The sequence below is a fragment of the Pezoporus flaviventris genome, unplaced genomic scaffold (assembly GCF_033815535.1).
Source record: "Pezoporus flaviventris isolate CSIRO_AGI_PZ_B2104156 unplaced genomic scaffold, CSIRO_AGI_Pfla_v1 ptg000002l, whole genome shotgun sequence".
Taxonomy (NCBI): domain Eukaryota; kingdom Metazoa; phylum Chordata; class Aves; order Psittaciformes; family Psittacidae; genus Pezoporus; species Pezoporus flaviventris.
The window spans coordinates 2611969-2627082 of NW_026892550.1; the positions used below are offsets into that span (position 1 = coordinate 2611969).

Sequence of the window (15114 nt, forward strand, 5' to 3'; positions counted from 1 at the left end):
CCTGCAGGGAAACACAGCCACTAATGTGACTTTCCTAAGGTCCTACAGCAAGTTAGTGGTGACATTTGCTGTGGGTAAGTGGTGAAGGGTTGAAACATCCATCAGTATAGGGTGTTCCATGAGTATAAGGAAGCAAGAGAGGCGATTTGCTTTGATGATATACTCCTCAGGGACCAGTGTGCTAATGTGTATACATAGCCCTGTCACCCCTTGGGTCTAAGTAATCTAATATACCTAATTAAGATATAGTCTGTATATATTACTTATTATTACTGTAAAACAAGTTATTCATTGTCATTATTATTATCTTTCGATATTTTGGCTGTTGCTGTTAATAATCTCTTGCTTATCCCTGGATACTGCAATGATGTCTACTGTCAAGGATGTTTAAAGGTATTAAAAGCAATACCTTCTAGCTGCTAGCGAGAGGGCTCTCTAAACTCTCTACTCCAGGCTAATTTTAGCGTCAATTCAGAAGACCCTGAGTCAGATCACTAAAGGGCTCAGCAGAAAGGCTGCGACGGGACATCAGGTCTCGGATCTTAGCTCTGCATTGCCATCTTCAGGCTGGGAGCAGCCTTGCTCCTTCCAGAAATCCTAGAAATCTCCCAAAGATCGAGCTCAATTCCGGCTTACCCAGCATTAGCTGATGCTGGTGGCCAAACCCTGCGAAATGGTGTTAGATACAAAGGAGAGGAAGGAACTCTGCAAGGCTGGTGCTCAGCTGCCCTGGATAACACAGGTATTCCCCTCCCTGTGAATATACAAGGCTACAGGGAGTAAATTAACACAAGCAATGCTGCTTTACACACATTACTTCTTGCTTTGTTTGGTTTATTGGCAAGTTTTCTTTCAGCTACATAAATTGAGGCTGCCTGAGTGATTTGAGCTCCGTAGCCTGTGCTGTAACCCCTGCCTCCCCCCCAAAAAAAAGCCTTTTCTGGCAATGAAAAAAGCTGGGGTTCTGAGAAGATTTTAATAATATGTGCTTCAAAAGACCTCTGACAAACATTTCACATCTGATAGACACGGTGGTGGTTTGCAAGAAAGAGAGGAGGTTTTCAGGCTTTCAGGACCTCTGATGGACGGTATCACACAGACAGCTTTGGGGCACAAGGAGCTGTAATCACAGAACAGCATAGGTAAGGCATCTTAATATAAATGAGAAAATCATGGGATAGTGTAGCTAACACAAAATACATTGAAAATCACGGGATAATGAAGGTGTCCTGGCCCAGCAAGGCCAGGTTGGATGAGGTTGCCCAGACCTTGTCTCATCGCCTTGTGAACATCCCCCTGCAATTCCACCACCTCTCTGGTCTCCAGCCAGTGTTTGACCACTGTCATGGTAAAAAGTATTCTCCTGATCAGATCTGGTTGGAAAATCACTTTCTAAGAGCCCAAAAATCATGGAATCACAGAATGGTTTGGGTTGGAAAGGACCTTAAGATCATCCAGTTCCGAACCCCTGCCATAGGCAGGGACACCTCACGCTAGACCATGTCACCCAAGGCTCTGTCCAACCTGGCCTTGAACACTGCCAGGTCTCAAACTGTTTATACTTCTTCCCACCGCCTCAGTCCCTGAAATCCATTATTCCCAGTCCAAAAATGGGTAATGCTGGTGCTTACCATGGTCACCTGCAGCACCAGTCACTGGGCTGCGTCCATCTCAATCCCTTTCCCAGAGCACAGCCCCATAGCAGAGATCTCAGATGACCATCTCAGCCTCCGCAAGAAAATGCTATAGGCATCATTGTACTCGGATATCCAGTGGTTCCTGCAGAGAACATGGAGAAGGGGATAAGAAGAAGGCCTCCATCCTCTCCATGCACCAGAACAGGGGACTTGCCTCCCTTTTCGCAGGGGTTGTCACCCAGCCAGTGTAGAGCAAAGGAAAGCACAAAGGTGGGGAGGAAGACCAGCCTGTCTCCATCATGCAGACGCTGAGACGCACATGGCTCTCACTGGGACCAATCTCCCACCTAGATCAGCCATTACCCAGGCTGGGCTCCAACCCACACATAACTCCAGGATCATAGATTAAATCAAGACTTGAGTGCAGAGCTGAAATCTGTGCATGAGGGGGATGAGGCAGCAGGGAGGAATTGCCTTTCCGCTGAGAAATGGGAGCTCAGGAGCAGTTGATGCCTGTTTGTTCATAGTGTGCGGGTGAGTCACATCGCAAGCAGCTCCTGCCCTGTCTGATCCAAGAGAGCCCTTTCCCAGGGGAAGCCCGGCTGTGGAAATGTTGAGACGTGCCTCCCGCTCCCAGCCCCACAGGGACCTCAGCATCTTCTTTGCATGGGGATGGGGCTGTTCATGAAAGGTCTCCTCACTCTTATCAACACCAGCACCAACACCTCCAACAACTGCTCAAGAAAAGGCTGAGCAGGCTTGGAGAAAGGGTTTGGCCCCAGGGGAAACCATTCGAGCTCATTGCATAGCACAGACACAGAGAAACATGCTTCAGAAACACCTTCCAACCCTAACCAGCTCCAAACATCCCCTGACCCGCTCTTACCCTGTCTCTACTCCCTCCAACCTCCCTTCCCCTCCTCACCCACCTCTCACTTACTTGTGGAGCACATCTTTGAGGAAAATGTGAGAAAGGTTCATATGTCCTTTACAGTGTCCACCACAGGCTGGCCTGCGCTTGAAATCTGTGTTGTAGGTAGTTCTCCAGTCATGGGCAGAGCAGTCTAGTGAAAAAGAGTCCAAGTAACTGACTTTGCTGGATCTCTAACTCCTGCATCACAGAACCTCAGTGTTCCCCCTTCTTCCAAGCTCCATTGCTGCTTATGCTTTCAGAGCTCAATGTGGGAGTCGCCATGATCAAAAGGTTAGCCAAGGTAGAGGTGCAAGAAGTGCTTCCCTGGCGTGGATAAGGTCTTTAAGATGAGATTTCAGATGAGAGCTGGGCTTGTCCAGCCTGGAGAAGAGCAGGCTCCAGGGACACCTAAAAGCATCCTTCCAGTACCTAAAAGGGGGCTACAAGAAACCTGGAGAGGGGATTTGGACAAGGACCTGTAGGGACAGGCCAAGGGGAATGGCTTTAACCTGCCAGAGGGGAGACTGAGATGAGCTCTCAGGCAGAAGCTCTTCCCTGTGAGGGTGCTGAGGCGCTGGCACAGGGTGCCCAGAGAAGGTGTGGCTGCCCTATCCCTGGCAGTGTTCAAGGCCAGGTTGGACACAGGGGCTTGGAGCAAGCTGCTCTAGTGGAAGGTGTCCCTGCCCGTGGCCAGGGGGTTGGAACTGAATGAGCTTTAAGGCCCCTTCCAACTCAAACCATTCTATGATTCAGCCCTTCTTTTCTACAGCCTTTTATATATGATGGAAGTCACACAAGGCAGATCTGTCAATATTGTGCTCTTCCCTTCTGGACAATGACTTGTCAGCCAGTACATATTTTTCCCTATTGTCTACATTTTCTCTTTCATCATGTCAGAGCAACACATCTCTCCCTGGAAGAGATACAAGATCCACTTAACCCCCATGTGAGGACCATAACATCTATTGTGCTATCTCCCCCCAGTAGTAGCTGGTTTGAAGGGATGCTATCTCCTATCCTGCTCTCCAGAGATGCCCCATCTATATATGTGCATGTCCTTCTGACTGAGCAGAGAAACGTGTGGACAAACATGCTGCCACCTCTCACAACAAAGCCGGGGGGCACACAAAGAAGAACAACCAATTGTAGATGCTTCAGGTTTTCTGTGCATTTCAAAATGACACCTTCCCATAATGAGTCATTAGTGAAGTATCTTTGTTGTTTTCACTGAGGCTGAGATTTCAGGTGTTTATTTCACACGTGTATGACCACATCAGGCTGTTCATGCAACCCAAGCGGTCGCAGCAGCAGCTCCCATGCTGCTCATTGCAGGGGGATGGACTAGATGACCTTTGTAGGTCCCTTCCAACCCAAACCATTCTATGATTCTGTGATTTACTCCCACATTGAGCAGGGCTGTGCTGCATGGGGTGGCTCATATGGAAACTGGGATGAAAGAAATGTTACTCACAATACTCCAACCTCATCTCTGCCCTTCATCTCCCTACTGATAGGCAGAGTTATAGGGACTCTGTGGACCCTCCCTGTGTCATTCACCTTCCCTTCTTCCTTAGTCTCTTCCTGCATTAAATGAAGACTCCCAAAGGCAGGCTGAAGGCCACAAGTCACCCTCATGGGGCAGCAGCCACAACCTCCATCCACTGACCTCCAGCCAGAACAGAGGAGCCCACATTCCTGAGCTTGATTTGCAGACCATTATTCTGGCTTTTCCGGCTGGTCTCCCTGATGAACTGCTGGTAGGTGGCCCAGGCCGGGACCAGCTTCCGCCTGGGGAGCAGCTTCCCTGAGGACAAGAGGGTGCATTAGTCAGGAAGCACCACCAGTTACCCAAAACATACCCTTGGGTGGGAGCAAATGAACAGCAATGGCAAGTTGGAGCCTCAGCTGGTATAAATCGGGGCAGAGTCACTCACTTCATCAGGGCTTTGCTGAGGTACATCAGTTGTGCATTGATTTGGCTCAAGAAAACACTAGGAAAAGGATTTCCTACTGGCACAGGATTTCCAGGCACAGCTGCAGGTTGGGCAGAGAAGAGATTCAGAGCAGCCCTGTGGAGAAGGACTTGGGGGTGTTGGTTGATGAGAAAATGAACACGAGCCGGCTTCAGTGTGCACTTGCAGCCCAGAAAGCCAACCGTATCCTGGGCTGCATCAAAAGGAGCGTGACCAGCAGGTCAAAGGAGATGATCCTGCCCCTCTACTCTGCTCTTGTGAGACCTCACCTGGAGCATTGTGTGCAGTTCTGGTGTCCTCAACATAAAAAGGACATGGAACTGTTGGAACAAGTCCAGAGGAGCCCATGAGGATGATCAGGGGACTGGAGCACCTCCCGTATGAAGACAGGCTGAGAAAGTTGGGGCTGTTCAGCCTGGAGGAGAGAAGGCTGCGTGGAGACCTCATAGCAGCCTTCCAGTATCTGAAGGGGGCCTCTAAGGATGCTGGAGAGGGACTCTTCATTAGGGACTGTAGTGATAGGACAAGGGGTAACGGGTTAAAAAACAGGGGAAGTTTAGGTTGGATATAAGGAAGAAGTTCTTTACTGTGAGGGTGGTGACGCACTGGAATGGGTTGCCCAGGGAGGTTGTGAATGCTCCATCCCTGGTGGTGTTCAAGGCCAGGTTGGACAGAGCCTTGGGTGACATGGTTTAGTGTGAGGTGTCCCTGCCCATGGCAGGGGGTTGGAACTGGATGATCTTTCCAACTCAAACCATTCTATGATTCTATGATTTATGGTCATAGCAAGCAAGTGGAAGGAGCCATGCTGTCTCGGTGTTTCCCTGGAGTGCTAAAAGGAGCTGAGACCCTCTGCAGGAGGTTCGTGTATGAAAGGGAAAGACTTTGAGGGAAATACTGCTAGGTTACACAAGGACAGAGCAGTAAGGGGAAAGCCCATTGTAGTTTTGTCATTAGAGCAACACAGCTTCAGAGGGGCTTGGCAAGGAGATGCTTGAAGCCCTGAGGTGTTAAGAGGAGTCTAAACTGACTGCCCAAATGGAGACATGTCACTCTGAGCTGCTTGTCCAGACTCTCCTTCTAGTGAGTGGAGAGAGGGCTTACTTCACCTCATCTTCCAGGTAGCATTTAAGCTGCAGAAGATGGCTGTGTCTTTTCTCCCCTCTGATCATGAAAGGATCCAGACACAGGCATCCCATGCTGAGCTCAGGGAGCAGAGAGGACATCCTGCTTGTGTCCTCATGTTTGATTCCGGAGCAATACTATCCCCTTCCCTCTCCCAAGGGAGCTTAGAGGAACACCTCCGTTGCTTTGGGAAGGTTGAGCATGGCTGGGTGACGTTTGGTGACAGCTACTTTCGTTTTCCTGACTTCCAGCAGCATTTTAATCCATGTAAGCAAGCTGTTAAATGGCATGGCTGCGGGCTGGCTACCAGCCCCTTCGATGCATTTGCTGCCTATCAGGTATCCCTAGCAGAAGGGCACTAAGAGCTGCTGCTGCTCTGAACCACCCAAGTCCCTCATGCTCAACCATGGAGTCCTCTTGCCTCCCTGCACTTCTGTTCATGACCTGCAACATGGGGTTAACCACATCTCCCTCTGTCCCAAAGGAGCAGTGAAGATAAGACTCTAGGAGACTTTGCCATGCCAATGCCTTGCTAGCAGGGCTCTTCATACACCAAGCATGGCTCTGTAGATGTTTCTAAGACTCTACTCACTACACCTGCACTTAGAGCTGGTCTGGGAGCTGCATGTTCATGGTGACAGGGTGCTGTGCCCATGCTGCTAATCCTCATCAGCATTAACCCAGCACCAACACTCTATCAGGATGCTGCCATCGTGTGTGTCCAGACAACATGGACCATGGGCAGGGGGGCTCAGCTAGCAAAGACCCAGGAGACATCACTTGGGGTAGCTGGATACGTCCATTCATGTTTGTGAGCAGCTGGTGTGGGGTTTACCTGCTGTCCCAGCAGCCTGAGCAGCCACTGGAAGATGCTGGCAACAAGACAGCTCATTCTCCAGCTCACTGAGAGCCTGCAGCTTCTCTGCCTTCTCTGCCAGTTGGGAGGCAGGGTAGTGCTTTGGTAGGTAGCTTTCTGCAGCAGGAAGGAGGGAAGCAAAGTGCTTTCCCTGTTGCAAGGCTCTGCTGCTGTCTGGCGTCCTCCCTCCTGCACCATCATCATGACTGATGGCTTCGACGCTCGGTGCTGGGATGACTTCCCTCCTCTGCCTGACAACGCTGTCACTGTAGGGTATCACCGGCCTCTCCTGGGGTACAGCAAACTCCTTGGCTTTTAGCTGGGCATCTGCAACCTGCAGCTTCTGCAGAACAAAGGAAGGACAGTTGCTAAAGCATCATTAGGCAATGCTACCTGCCCTGGGCTTTGGTCAGGTCAGCTCCACTGGGGATACAACAGTCACAAAGCAGCTCCTTAACTGTTATTAAGAATGCAGGGACCACCACAGCTTCCTCTTTGTGCCCATCTTACAGCTTGGGACTCAGGAGGACGGAAGGAAAGAAGGAGGGAACTTTGATGACGGGTTTGACGGCTCCAAGGGTTTATGTCAGGGAAGGGCTAATGGGGCTGCTGGCATGGCTGCTCTGGGGTGTCTGCTGGCTCCAGCCTCATCAGCTGCACACTCCAGCTCTCTCATGAGCCAGTTGCTTCTTTCTAGGGGCTCCAAAAGAGACTTTCCTGCTGTGAGCTCTGCCAGGCTGCTGGGGCCAGCAAGGAGCATCCTCACAGGGTCTGCCCCAGCAGGCACCTTCACACAATGAATTCTCTGTTGCTGTCCCCCCTCCTTTTGCTCCCCAGGCTGAACCTTCTATTTTCCCTCTCTCCTGAGCCCAAAGCACTCCATCAACCCAACATGCCCCCCGCCACCTCCCCGCAGTGGCCCTGGTGCACACCACAGCGGTCCCCTTTGGGCTGCCACAAGCAATTAGACCAGGGCAGGCAGAGCGAGGCAAATCAGATTAAATAGCTCAGGGGGTTGCTCACACTGCAAGGGGATTCAAACACAACAGCCCACAGCTCCCCTGCAGAAGTCTTCTCAGGCCCGTGGCAGGGCAAGGAGCCATCTCCATCCCACATGCGATCCCCCTCCTCAAGGTGGTACCGGGATGGGTCTAATCCTGATGCACTCCATCAGCCCCATGGGAAGCAAGAGGAGTCCAAGGCTTAGGCACCGGTTCAGCAAGCAGTCGTTAGTGCCCTGACTTAATGAGTGCAATTAGCATCACCCACCCCAAACAGCTTTACTGCAGGGCACGAGGGGGATTTCCCACAGAAGGGATGGGGACACAAGCCAAGGGCATTAGGGTGTGATGAGACCTGCTGGTGGGTCATAGAGGTGGGGACCAAAGCAGACCCATGCCTGCTGCCCCCTTGGGTCCCCAGCTGTCCTGTATCCACGATCCATGGGTGTTTTAGTGGATACTAAAGAGCCAAGCAAAGAAAAGCCCATAGTACCTGTATGTCGCTGGGTAGCTTGTACTCCTCACACCACTGATAGTCCTTCTTGTACAAACTCTTGTACATGTCCAGTGACACAGGTGGCTGAAAGAAGAGGCAAACATAAGGAACAGCTAGGGCTTGACGGAAGAGTTCCAAAGTGGAAATACATACCCAAATGCTCTCTTATTGCTCAGGAGAGGATAAGCTGCCTGTGTCCCCTGAGCCACCCAGGGCCAGTCAAACAGGAGCAATGCCTTGCTCAGTTAAGCCCCAAGAAGGTGGCCAGGAAGGCCCTATGATCATTTGGCAATGACTTCTGGGGCTCTTCTTGTCCCAGGCAGCCCCCTGCAACAAACACCTTCCTCCTGTCTCTCTCAAGCCTCCTCTGACTGCTCAGATCCCCCCAGGCAGAGCACTAATATAAAGCTGCTGAAATACTTGCTGGGGTCCAACATCACTTAGGCTAAAGCAGCACGTGCTTCCATCTTCTGTTTTAGCAGTATTTCCTATGTGCTTATCACATGCTTGTTTAAAGCTAAGTGCTGGCTATTGTCAATACTCACTCTCCAAAGTGACTGGAAAACCTACGGAGGAAAACTCTGCCAAGGGATATTAATCCAATGATATCTGCCCTAACACCAAAAATCAGTGCGGTGCAAACTTCTGGATATGGGGAGAGGATTTGAGGGAAAAAGCACTTGTATTTGTGCTTTCCCCTTCAGCATCTACCATGGGCACTGCTGGAGTGGAGAAACGGGGAGAGATGAGCCTTCAGGCTGGCCCAAGAAATGCTAAAGCATTAAATGTGCTACGTGTCAATGCATGGCAATGGCTGGGGGACATAAGCTCCTGTGCAGTAACTGAAGGTGTTACCATGATCTCCGCTGCTACATGAACACATCCACCACACGGGGTGGCTTGGCCACTGGGTCTGCACTCCCATGTCCCTGTGATAAAAGGAATCAATAACTGCCCCAGCAAACAGCCCTTAGGGAGAGCTCCTTGTGCCTATTCAACAATGTCACCCATTATGGCAAAGAATATATTTTATAGTCTCTTTTTTCTATCATTTCACTCTTTTTCTCCTCCAGGCTTCCCAAACCAGTGGCTGCCCATGGATCTCATTGTCACCAGCTCTCATTAGCTTCCCAGCCTGGCAGACCCTGTAAACCCATTACTCAAACACCAGTGAGGATGCGATTCCCATGGATACCTCACCTTTGAGTGCTCCGGTTTTCCCATTGTGTCCACCATGGTGAGCCAGGAACCTGGAGCAGGAAAGTCACTCAGTTAACAACCAGCAAACCAGATCCTCTCCTCCACACCGCCCCAAGGGATCTAGAGACCTGGAGATGTGAACTGGCAATAGGAAGGGGGTTCATCTGGGGCTGTGAGGCCCCTGTGCACCCCAACTTCAATCAATACAAAATGCACCCATCCAGCCCAACTCACAGAACAGACAGAGCCGAACACCTCAGGGAGTCAGCCCTGTGGGACCCAGCAGGCAAGAGGTGACGGCACCCACAAACAGCAGCTCCAGGGAGTGAATATGGGTGTCCTGTCCTGCAATAGGTTACGTGTGCAATGGGATCCACCAGCACCTGCGTTGCCACGGTGATTCCAATGACGAGGGAAAACATTTCCCCTTTGTGAGACATCCACACTCCAGAACCCTTGAGGCATTGGTGGGAGTATGGGGGCTTTGACAGCATGGGGTGAGAGCTTCTTGGAGGAGAAGCCACCCCATGGTCACAGTGGGGTTGCTGATACCCACTCCTTCAGCTGCAGTCAGGACACGAGTGGGATAAAGCCTTTAGGGCTCTTGGGGCATCTCCAGCTCCTGCTAAAGATAAAGATGGGAGTAAAAGATGGGGAAACTGGAGGGGAATGGACCTACTTTGTGGGTGTGTTGACTAGAAGAAAGCAGTCTCCTTACCTCATGGTCTCCCACCTGCATGGGAGGGTGGGAAACACTGCAGAAGTAAGGCAAGCAGGGACCTACGCTTGGTCTTGGAGGGTGGCTGAGTACACCTGAACTGTCCCATCCAGATGCTGCAGTTCTCATCCTCTGATGACCTGAAGCATGAGGCAGTAGGGGATGCTCAGATGTAGTCTTCTGTCCCATGGATGGACAAGAACCAGACCAGATCCACAAAGCAGCATTTACTCTTTAATGAAAGTCAAGGATTAACAAGGTTTGGATGCACCTCATACAAGAGTAATCTCTTGTAATCTAATTTTAGCATGTCCCCAAAGATGTCTCACTCTGAGCTGACCCTTCCTGGCATCCTGACTCATTTAGCCCAATTCATTTAAACCGCATCTGGAATATTGTGTCCAGTTCTGGGCCCCTCAGTTCAAGAAGGACAGGGAGCTGCTGGAGAGAGTCCAGCGCAGGGCAACGAAGATGATTAAGGGAGTGGAGCATCTCCCTTATGAGGACAGACTGAGGGAGCTGGGTCTCTATAGTTTGGAGAAGAGGAGACTGAGGGGTGACCTTATTAGTGTATATAAATATATAAAGGGGGAGTGTCACGAGGATGGAGCCAGGCTCTACTCAGTGGCAAACAATGATAGGACAAGGGGTAATGGGTACAAACTGGAACACAAGAGGTTCCACTTAAACTTGAGAAGAAACTTCTTCTCAGTGAGGGTGACGGAACACTGGAACAGGCTGCCCAGGGAGGTTGTGGAGTCTCCTTCCCTGGAGACATTCAAAACCCACCTGGACACATTCCTGTGTAACCTTATCTAGGTGTTCCTGCTCCGGCAGGGGGATTGGACTAGATGATCTTTCGAGGTCCCTTCCAATCTCTAGCATACTGTGATACTGTGATACTGTAATATAGGCATGTACTTGGGAATTAAATCATAGAATGGTTTGGGTTGGAAGGGACCTTAAAGCTCACCCAGTTCCAACCCCCTGCCATGGGCATGGACACCTTCCACTAGAGCAGCTTGCTCCAAGCCCCTGTGTCCAACCTGCCCTTGAACACTGCCAGGGATGGGGCAGCCACAGCTTCTCTGGGCACCCTGTGCCAGCGCCTCAGCACCCTCACAGGGAAGAGCTTCTGCCTAAGAGCTCATCTCAGTCTCCCCTCTGGCAGGTTAAAGCCATTCCCCTTGGCCTGTCCCTACAGGCCCTTGTCCAAAGCCCCTCTCCAGGTTTCTTGTTGGCCCCTTTAGACACTGGGAACTACTCTAAGGTCTCCCTTCTACCTTCCCCAGGTTAAAAAACTCCAGTTCTCTCAGCCTGAAAACTGTTTTCTCAGAAAGCCTGGGTTTGGTCAGTTGAATCTCATCCAAGAGTCCAATTTCTATAGCTACACATGAGCCTGGCTGTCAGTTCAGAAACGAGATCCTCTGGCACTACTGCAATGCAAACAGTCGTAAAGGCTGGTGATGGTGCGCGAGTCAGAAAGACAACATCTCAGCTCCAGGATCCTCCACAGAGAAGTCAGTCATGGACCTGTATTCACACGCACTGTGGGAAGGAGCTGAAATGCTGGAGCTGTTTCTCTTTGCACACTCTTAGACACCAGCATAGAGCTGGACCCCAAGGCTCTGCAGGGGCCGTGTGCTGCTAAAGGCTCAGCACTGGAGTCACGCAGAAGCAGCATCCCTTTATCCCCGCTGTATTTTATGTAAATTAACATTAGTGTAAATGATGCAACAAGGAAAGAAATTATTTCCAGAAATGTGAAACTCTCCTGTTCTCCTGTGCTTATATTAAAGGGATTACACTCCATTTCCTTCTTAATACAGCTAATGCTCTATGGGAAGCCCTCAGGCCAGGGATTAAAGCACTTATTCAATTAATTAGGAACAAACTTCTGCCTTAAAGTCAAACACACAAATATCAGTAAGCCCTTGAGAGTGTCTTCCTTGCAGGGCCAGGAAAACGGATCCTATTTCTGATGTAAATGAAACCCTGCCTGCACTCCAGAACTACCAGGAATAATATGAATTAAGAAAATTGACTTTTAAAACACTGTAATTCTGTAAAGCAGTGCAGTAAAGTAGGAACAGTCCCATCCTCTTGAACTCAGCATCCAAACCGCCATCACTTACAGGGGGAGCAGAATCACGTCCTACAGGACTAATTAATATAAATGAGATACAACGTCAGGATGGAACATTGGTAACTAGATCCAAGCTGCAGGCACAGCAGATTTCGGATATATTTGAAGTTAGAGATGAAATCCTGGCCCTGCTAAACTCAAAACGCAAAATGCTTATTCAGTAGGATCCGAATTTCACCTAAGGTGTCTGATTCATTACCGAGATAAGAGACAATTTCCAAAACCTGGCTCCAATTCCTCATCTTCCTTGATGCTGGTTTGATCCTTCCGCCTTCTCGCAGGCACAGCTCTCATGAAATTAAAAGGCATTTTGCCAGGGTAGCTTATGCAGGAGCAGCCCACTATTGCTGTTCAGCTTCCCATTTCTTCTTCCCAAATATCAAACGATGGAAGCTGATTGTTGCCAGCATAATCCCAATTAGAAGCAGGTAGGAACCAAACTCCCAGCTCTCATCTTCTTCTACATCCAAGAGAGCTCATTTGCCTCCTTGCTGCTGATTCAGATATGGAGAAAAACTGAACCAGCCACATGCCTATTTTTAAGTGGTTTTATACATGAAAACCAGGAACATGGACTCTTTTTAAATCTCCAGGGCTTGGAGCAACCTGCTCTAGTGGAAGGTGTCCCTGCCCATGGCAGGGGGGTGGAATTAGATGATGTTTAAGGTCCCTTCCAACCCAGACCATTCTGGGATTCTATGATACCTATGGGCTGCAGTGCCGCTCTCTCTCCTGTGATACCAGTTCCCTGCAATGGTCCTAGATTTCTGTTGAGCTCCCCAGTAGAAGGAAACTCAGCAGAAGGATGCTCCTGCACATCATATTCCTCCCCTGGCAATCCCACACACAGCATTCAGCACAGGCTGTGCATGAGAAGCACCAGGAGGGAGACATCCAAATGGAGTGAATGGAAATACTGTGTTGGATTCACATCATCTGGAATTGCCCCTTCCCCACAGCATTAAGCACTATGTGATCATTCAGACTCTGCTGGGCTACTGGACATGCTCATGCCAGCGCCTCATGGATGTTGAAGCAGTCATAGAATCCCAGACTGGTTTGGGTTGGAAGGGACCTTAAAGCTCACCCAGTTCTAACCCCCTGCCACGGGCAGGGACACCTTCCACTAGAGCAGCTTGCTCCAAGCCCCTGTGTCCAGCCTGGCCTTGAACACTGCCAGGGATGGGGCAGCCCCAGCTTCTCTGGGCACCCTGTGCCAGCGCCTCAGCACCCTCACAGGGAAGAGCTTCTGCCTAAGAGCTCATCTCAGTCTGCTTTCTTGTAGTTCAAAGTCATTCCCCTTGTTCTATCCCTACAGGCCCTTGTTAAAAGTCCCTCTCCAAATCTATTGCTTTCTAAAGGCCAACTGTGCTATAAACACCTGCAGGAGAAAACTGTTCCTAAATAACAGGTTTATTCTCACAGCACTCCAGGGAGGCAACTGTAGAGATTCCCAGGGTTAGGAACCTAAACCACAGACCTGAATGGAAGTGCTTCTGTTTCTCAAGGCAATGATCACCCCAAACACCCAGGGAGGTTTTTAGAGGGTGCTGGTGCTTTTGTCTTCACCATATCATGCTATGTGTGTGGATACAAGGAAATTACAATAAACCAGCAGGGACCCAATCGTCAAAGGCAAACATTTATGTGTTTTAGTAGGACCTTGGGGGACCTTTCAAATGGGTCTAAGTGCACAATAGCTGAGTTCAGGTCCTTTAACACCATATAGATAGGAAGAGTTTAAATTCAATTAAAGAACCTTAATTATAATGTGAAATAATGAGATTTGTGTACCTGCTCTGTGCAGCTCCTTTCTGACATTCTGTTCCCTGTGCTCAGAGGTACCTATGTACCTCTGAAAAGTCAATCAGTAAGCATATAGGATGTGACATAAAGATGAATTTCACATCTTTTTGGCCCTCACTTCTCATATTTGCAGTCTTTTTTCACTTATGAAACGGCAATGGTGCTATCTAAGCCTGTATGGCTCTTGTGCAAGGTGCTGCACTGGGTACAGCAGGGTTCAGGTGAACCATCCCAGCTATTAATTCACCACAAGAAAACGTGGCCAAGGAGGATATACCTCCCTGTCAACCCAGCTCTGACAAGTGCTCTTTGGGCTAGGAATAAGATTCATTGCCCCTGTGAGGATGTTGAAAGAGGGAAGTGATGGGTAAGCAGGACCCCCATCGCATGAAAGAGGCAGGGTGTAATCTGTGAATCTCCATTGAGGCTATCACCACGAGGAGACAAAGTGCAAAGGGGAGACTCTTCTTCAAGGGATGAGTGTTGACAGCCCATTCTGTCAGCGTGAAGTCAGTCATCCATTTGGGTCTAAAAACATGAACTTTGGTGGCAATGCAGCAGTCCAGCCTGGGAAGGTTTCCCGTGGGGTTATTTATTCCATGCTTCTCTCCAGCTTTTCTGATAAATTGGGGCATTTATGGCATCTTGTGATCAGAAACAAGCAGCATCCTTCAGCCTAAACCTGAGGCACCTGTAGCTCTCATCCAGTCATCTAAATCACTTACAGAGCTAAGCCCTCAAGTGTGTTGCATAGCCATTCCTCCCCTTTAGAAGACAAGAGCAGTTGGTGAACTCAGTGGTGGTGTCCCAAATCTTTGGGCAGTTCTGCTGTAACCTGCTAAAACAATCAGCTGTTTGCCCCCCCCCCCCCCCCCCCAAAAGTATCCATCAGCAGAGGATGGCTGAAATCTCATCACTGCCTATGCAATGTGTCCTGTGATCCAAATCAATGCATATTTATGCACCTGGGTAAGGCAAATATATATCTGTATTGTCAGAGAACCCAAATCTGCTCACTAATGCTGTTTAAATAGCCCTTTAACCACATCACTTTTCTCCTCGTTAGGTTAAGTCCCTAGAGGTGAAAAAGTCCTTCCAAAATGGTTTTCACTCACTCACTCAGTCCAAAGTAAACATGCCTCCGGGACCATTATGTGTATCAGATATCCGAGGCTTTGTTAAGAGCTTGCCTGTTAGGTAAATTCTGCTTCTCTTTCTCCTTGGAAGGAGTAGCTTAAAACTG

General features: G+C 49.5%; 1 protein-coding gene and 1 long non-coding RNA gene across 3 annotated transcripts; both read right to left on the reverse strand.

The window, feature by feature from the left end:
- Nucleotides 1-922: 922 nt before the first annotated feature.
- Nucleotides 923-2703, reverse strand: LOC133276074 (uncharacterized). Its single transcript, XR_009745772.1, has 3 exons — nt 2578-2703; nt 1632-1779; nt 923-1120 (listed from the first exon to the last, which is right to left on the reverse strand). It is a non-coding gene; the product is annotated as an uncharacterized LOC133276074 (long non-coding RNA).
- Nucleotides 2704-3811: 1108 nt separating this feature from the next.
- LOC133276065 (uncharacterized) lies at nt 3812-9593 on the reverse strand. Of its 2 annotated transcripts, none has more exons than XM_061466557.1 (5): nt 9445-9593; nt 9202-9251; nt 7999-8085; nt 6484-6844; nt 3812-4354 (listed from the first exon to the last, which is right to left on the reverse strand). In XM_061466557.1, exons 2-5 carry the CDS (start codon nt 9235-9237, stop codon nt 4182-4184), a joined length of 657 nt encoding a protein of 218 aa, XP_061322541.1. In that variant the 5' UTR covers nt 9238-9251; nt 9445-9593; the 3' UTR covers nt 3812-4181. The 2 variants fall into 2 exon arrangements, with proteins under 2 accessions (XP_061322541.1, XP_061322532.1); XM_061466548.1 differs by having other exon boundaries at nt 3967-4354; nt 6484-6847; nt 9445-9588.
- Between the last annotated feature and the right edge of the window lie 5521 nt (nt 9594-15114).

Bases quoted from the DNA above. Each gene is read 5' to 3' on its own strand.
- LOC133276065 (XM_061466548.1), bottom strand. From the start codon at position 9,237: ATGGTGGACACAATGGGAAAACCGGAGCACTCAAAG. The intron at 8,086-9,201 runs GTGAGGTATCCA...CTCTTCTTTCAG, and splicing joins GAAAACCGGAGCACTCAAAG to CCACCTGTGTCACTGGACAT. The intron at 6,848-7,998 runs GTACTATGGGCT...TTTGTTCTGCAG, and splicing joins AGCTACCCAGCGACATACAG to AAGCTGCAGGTTGCAGATGC.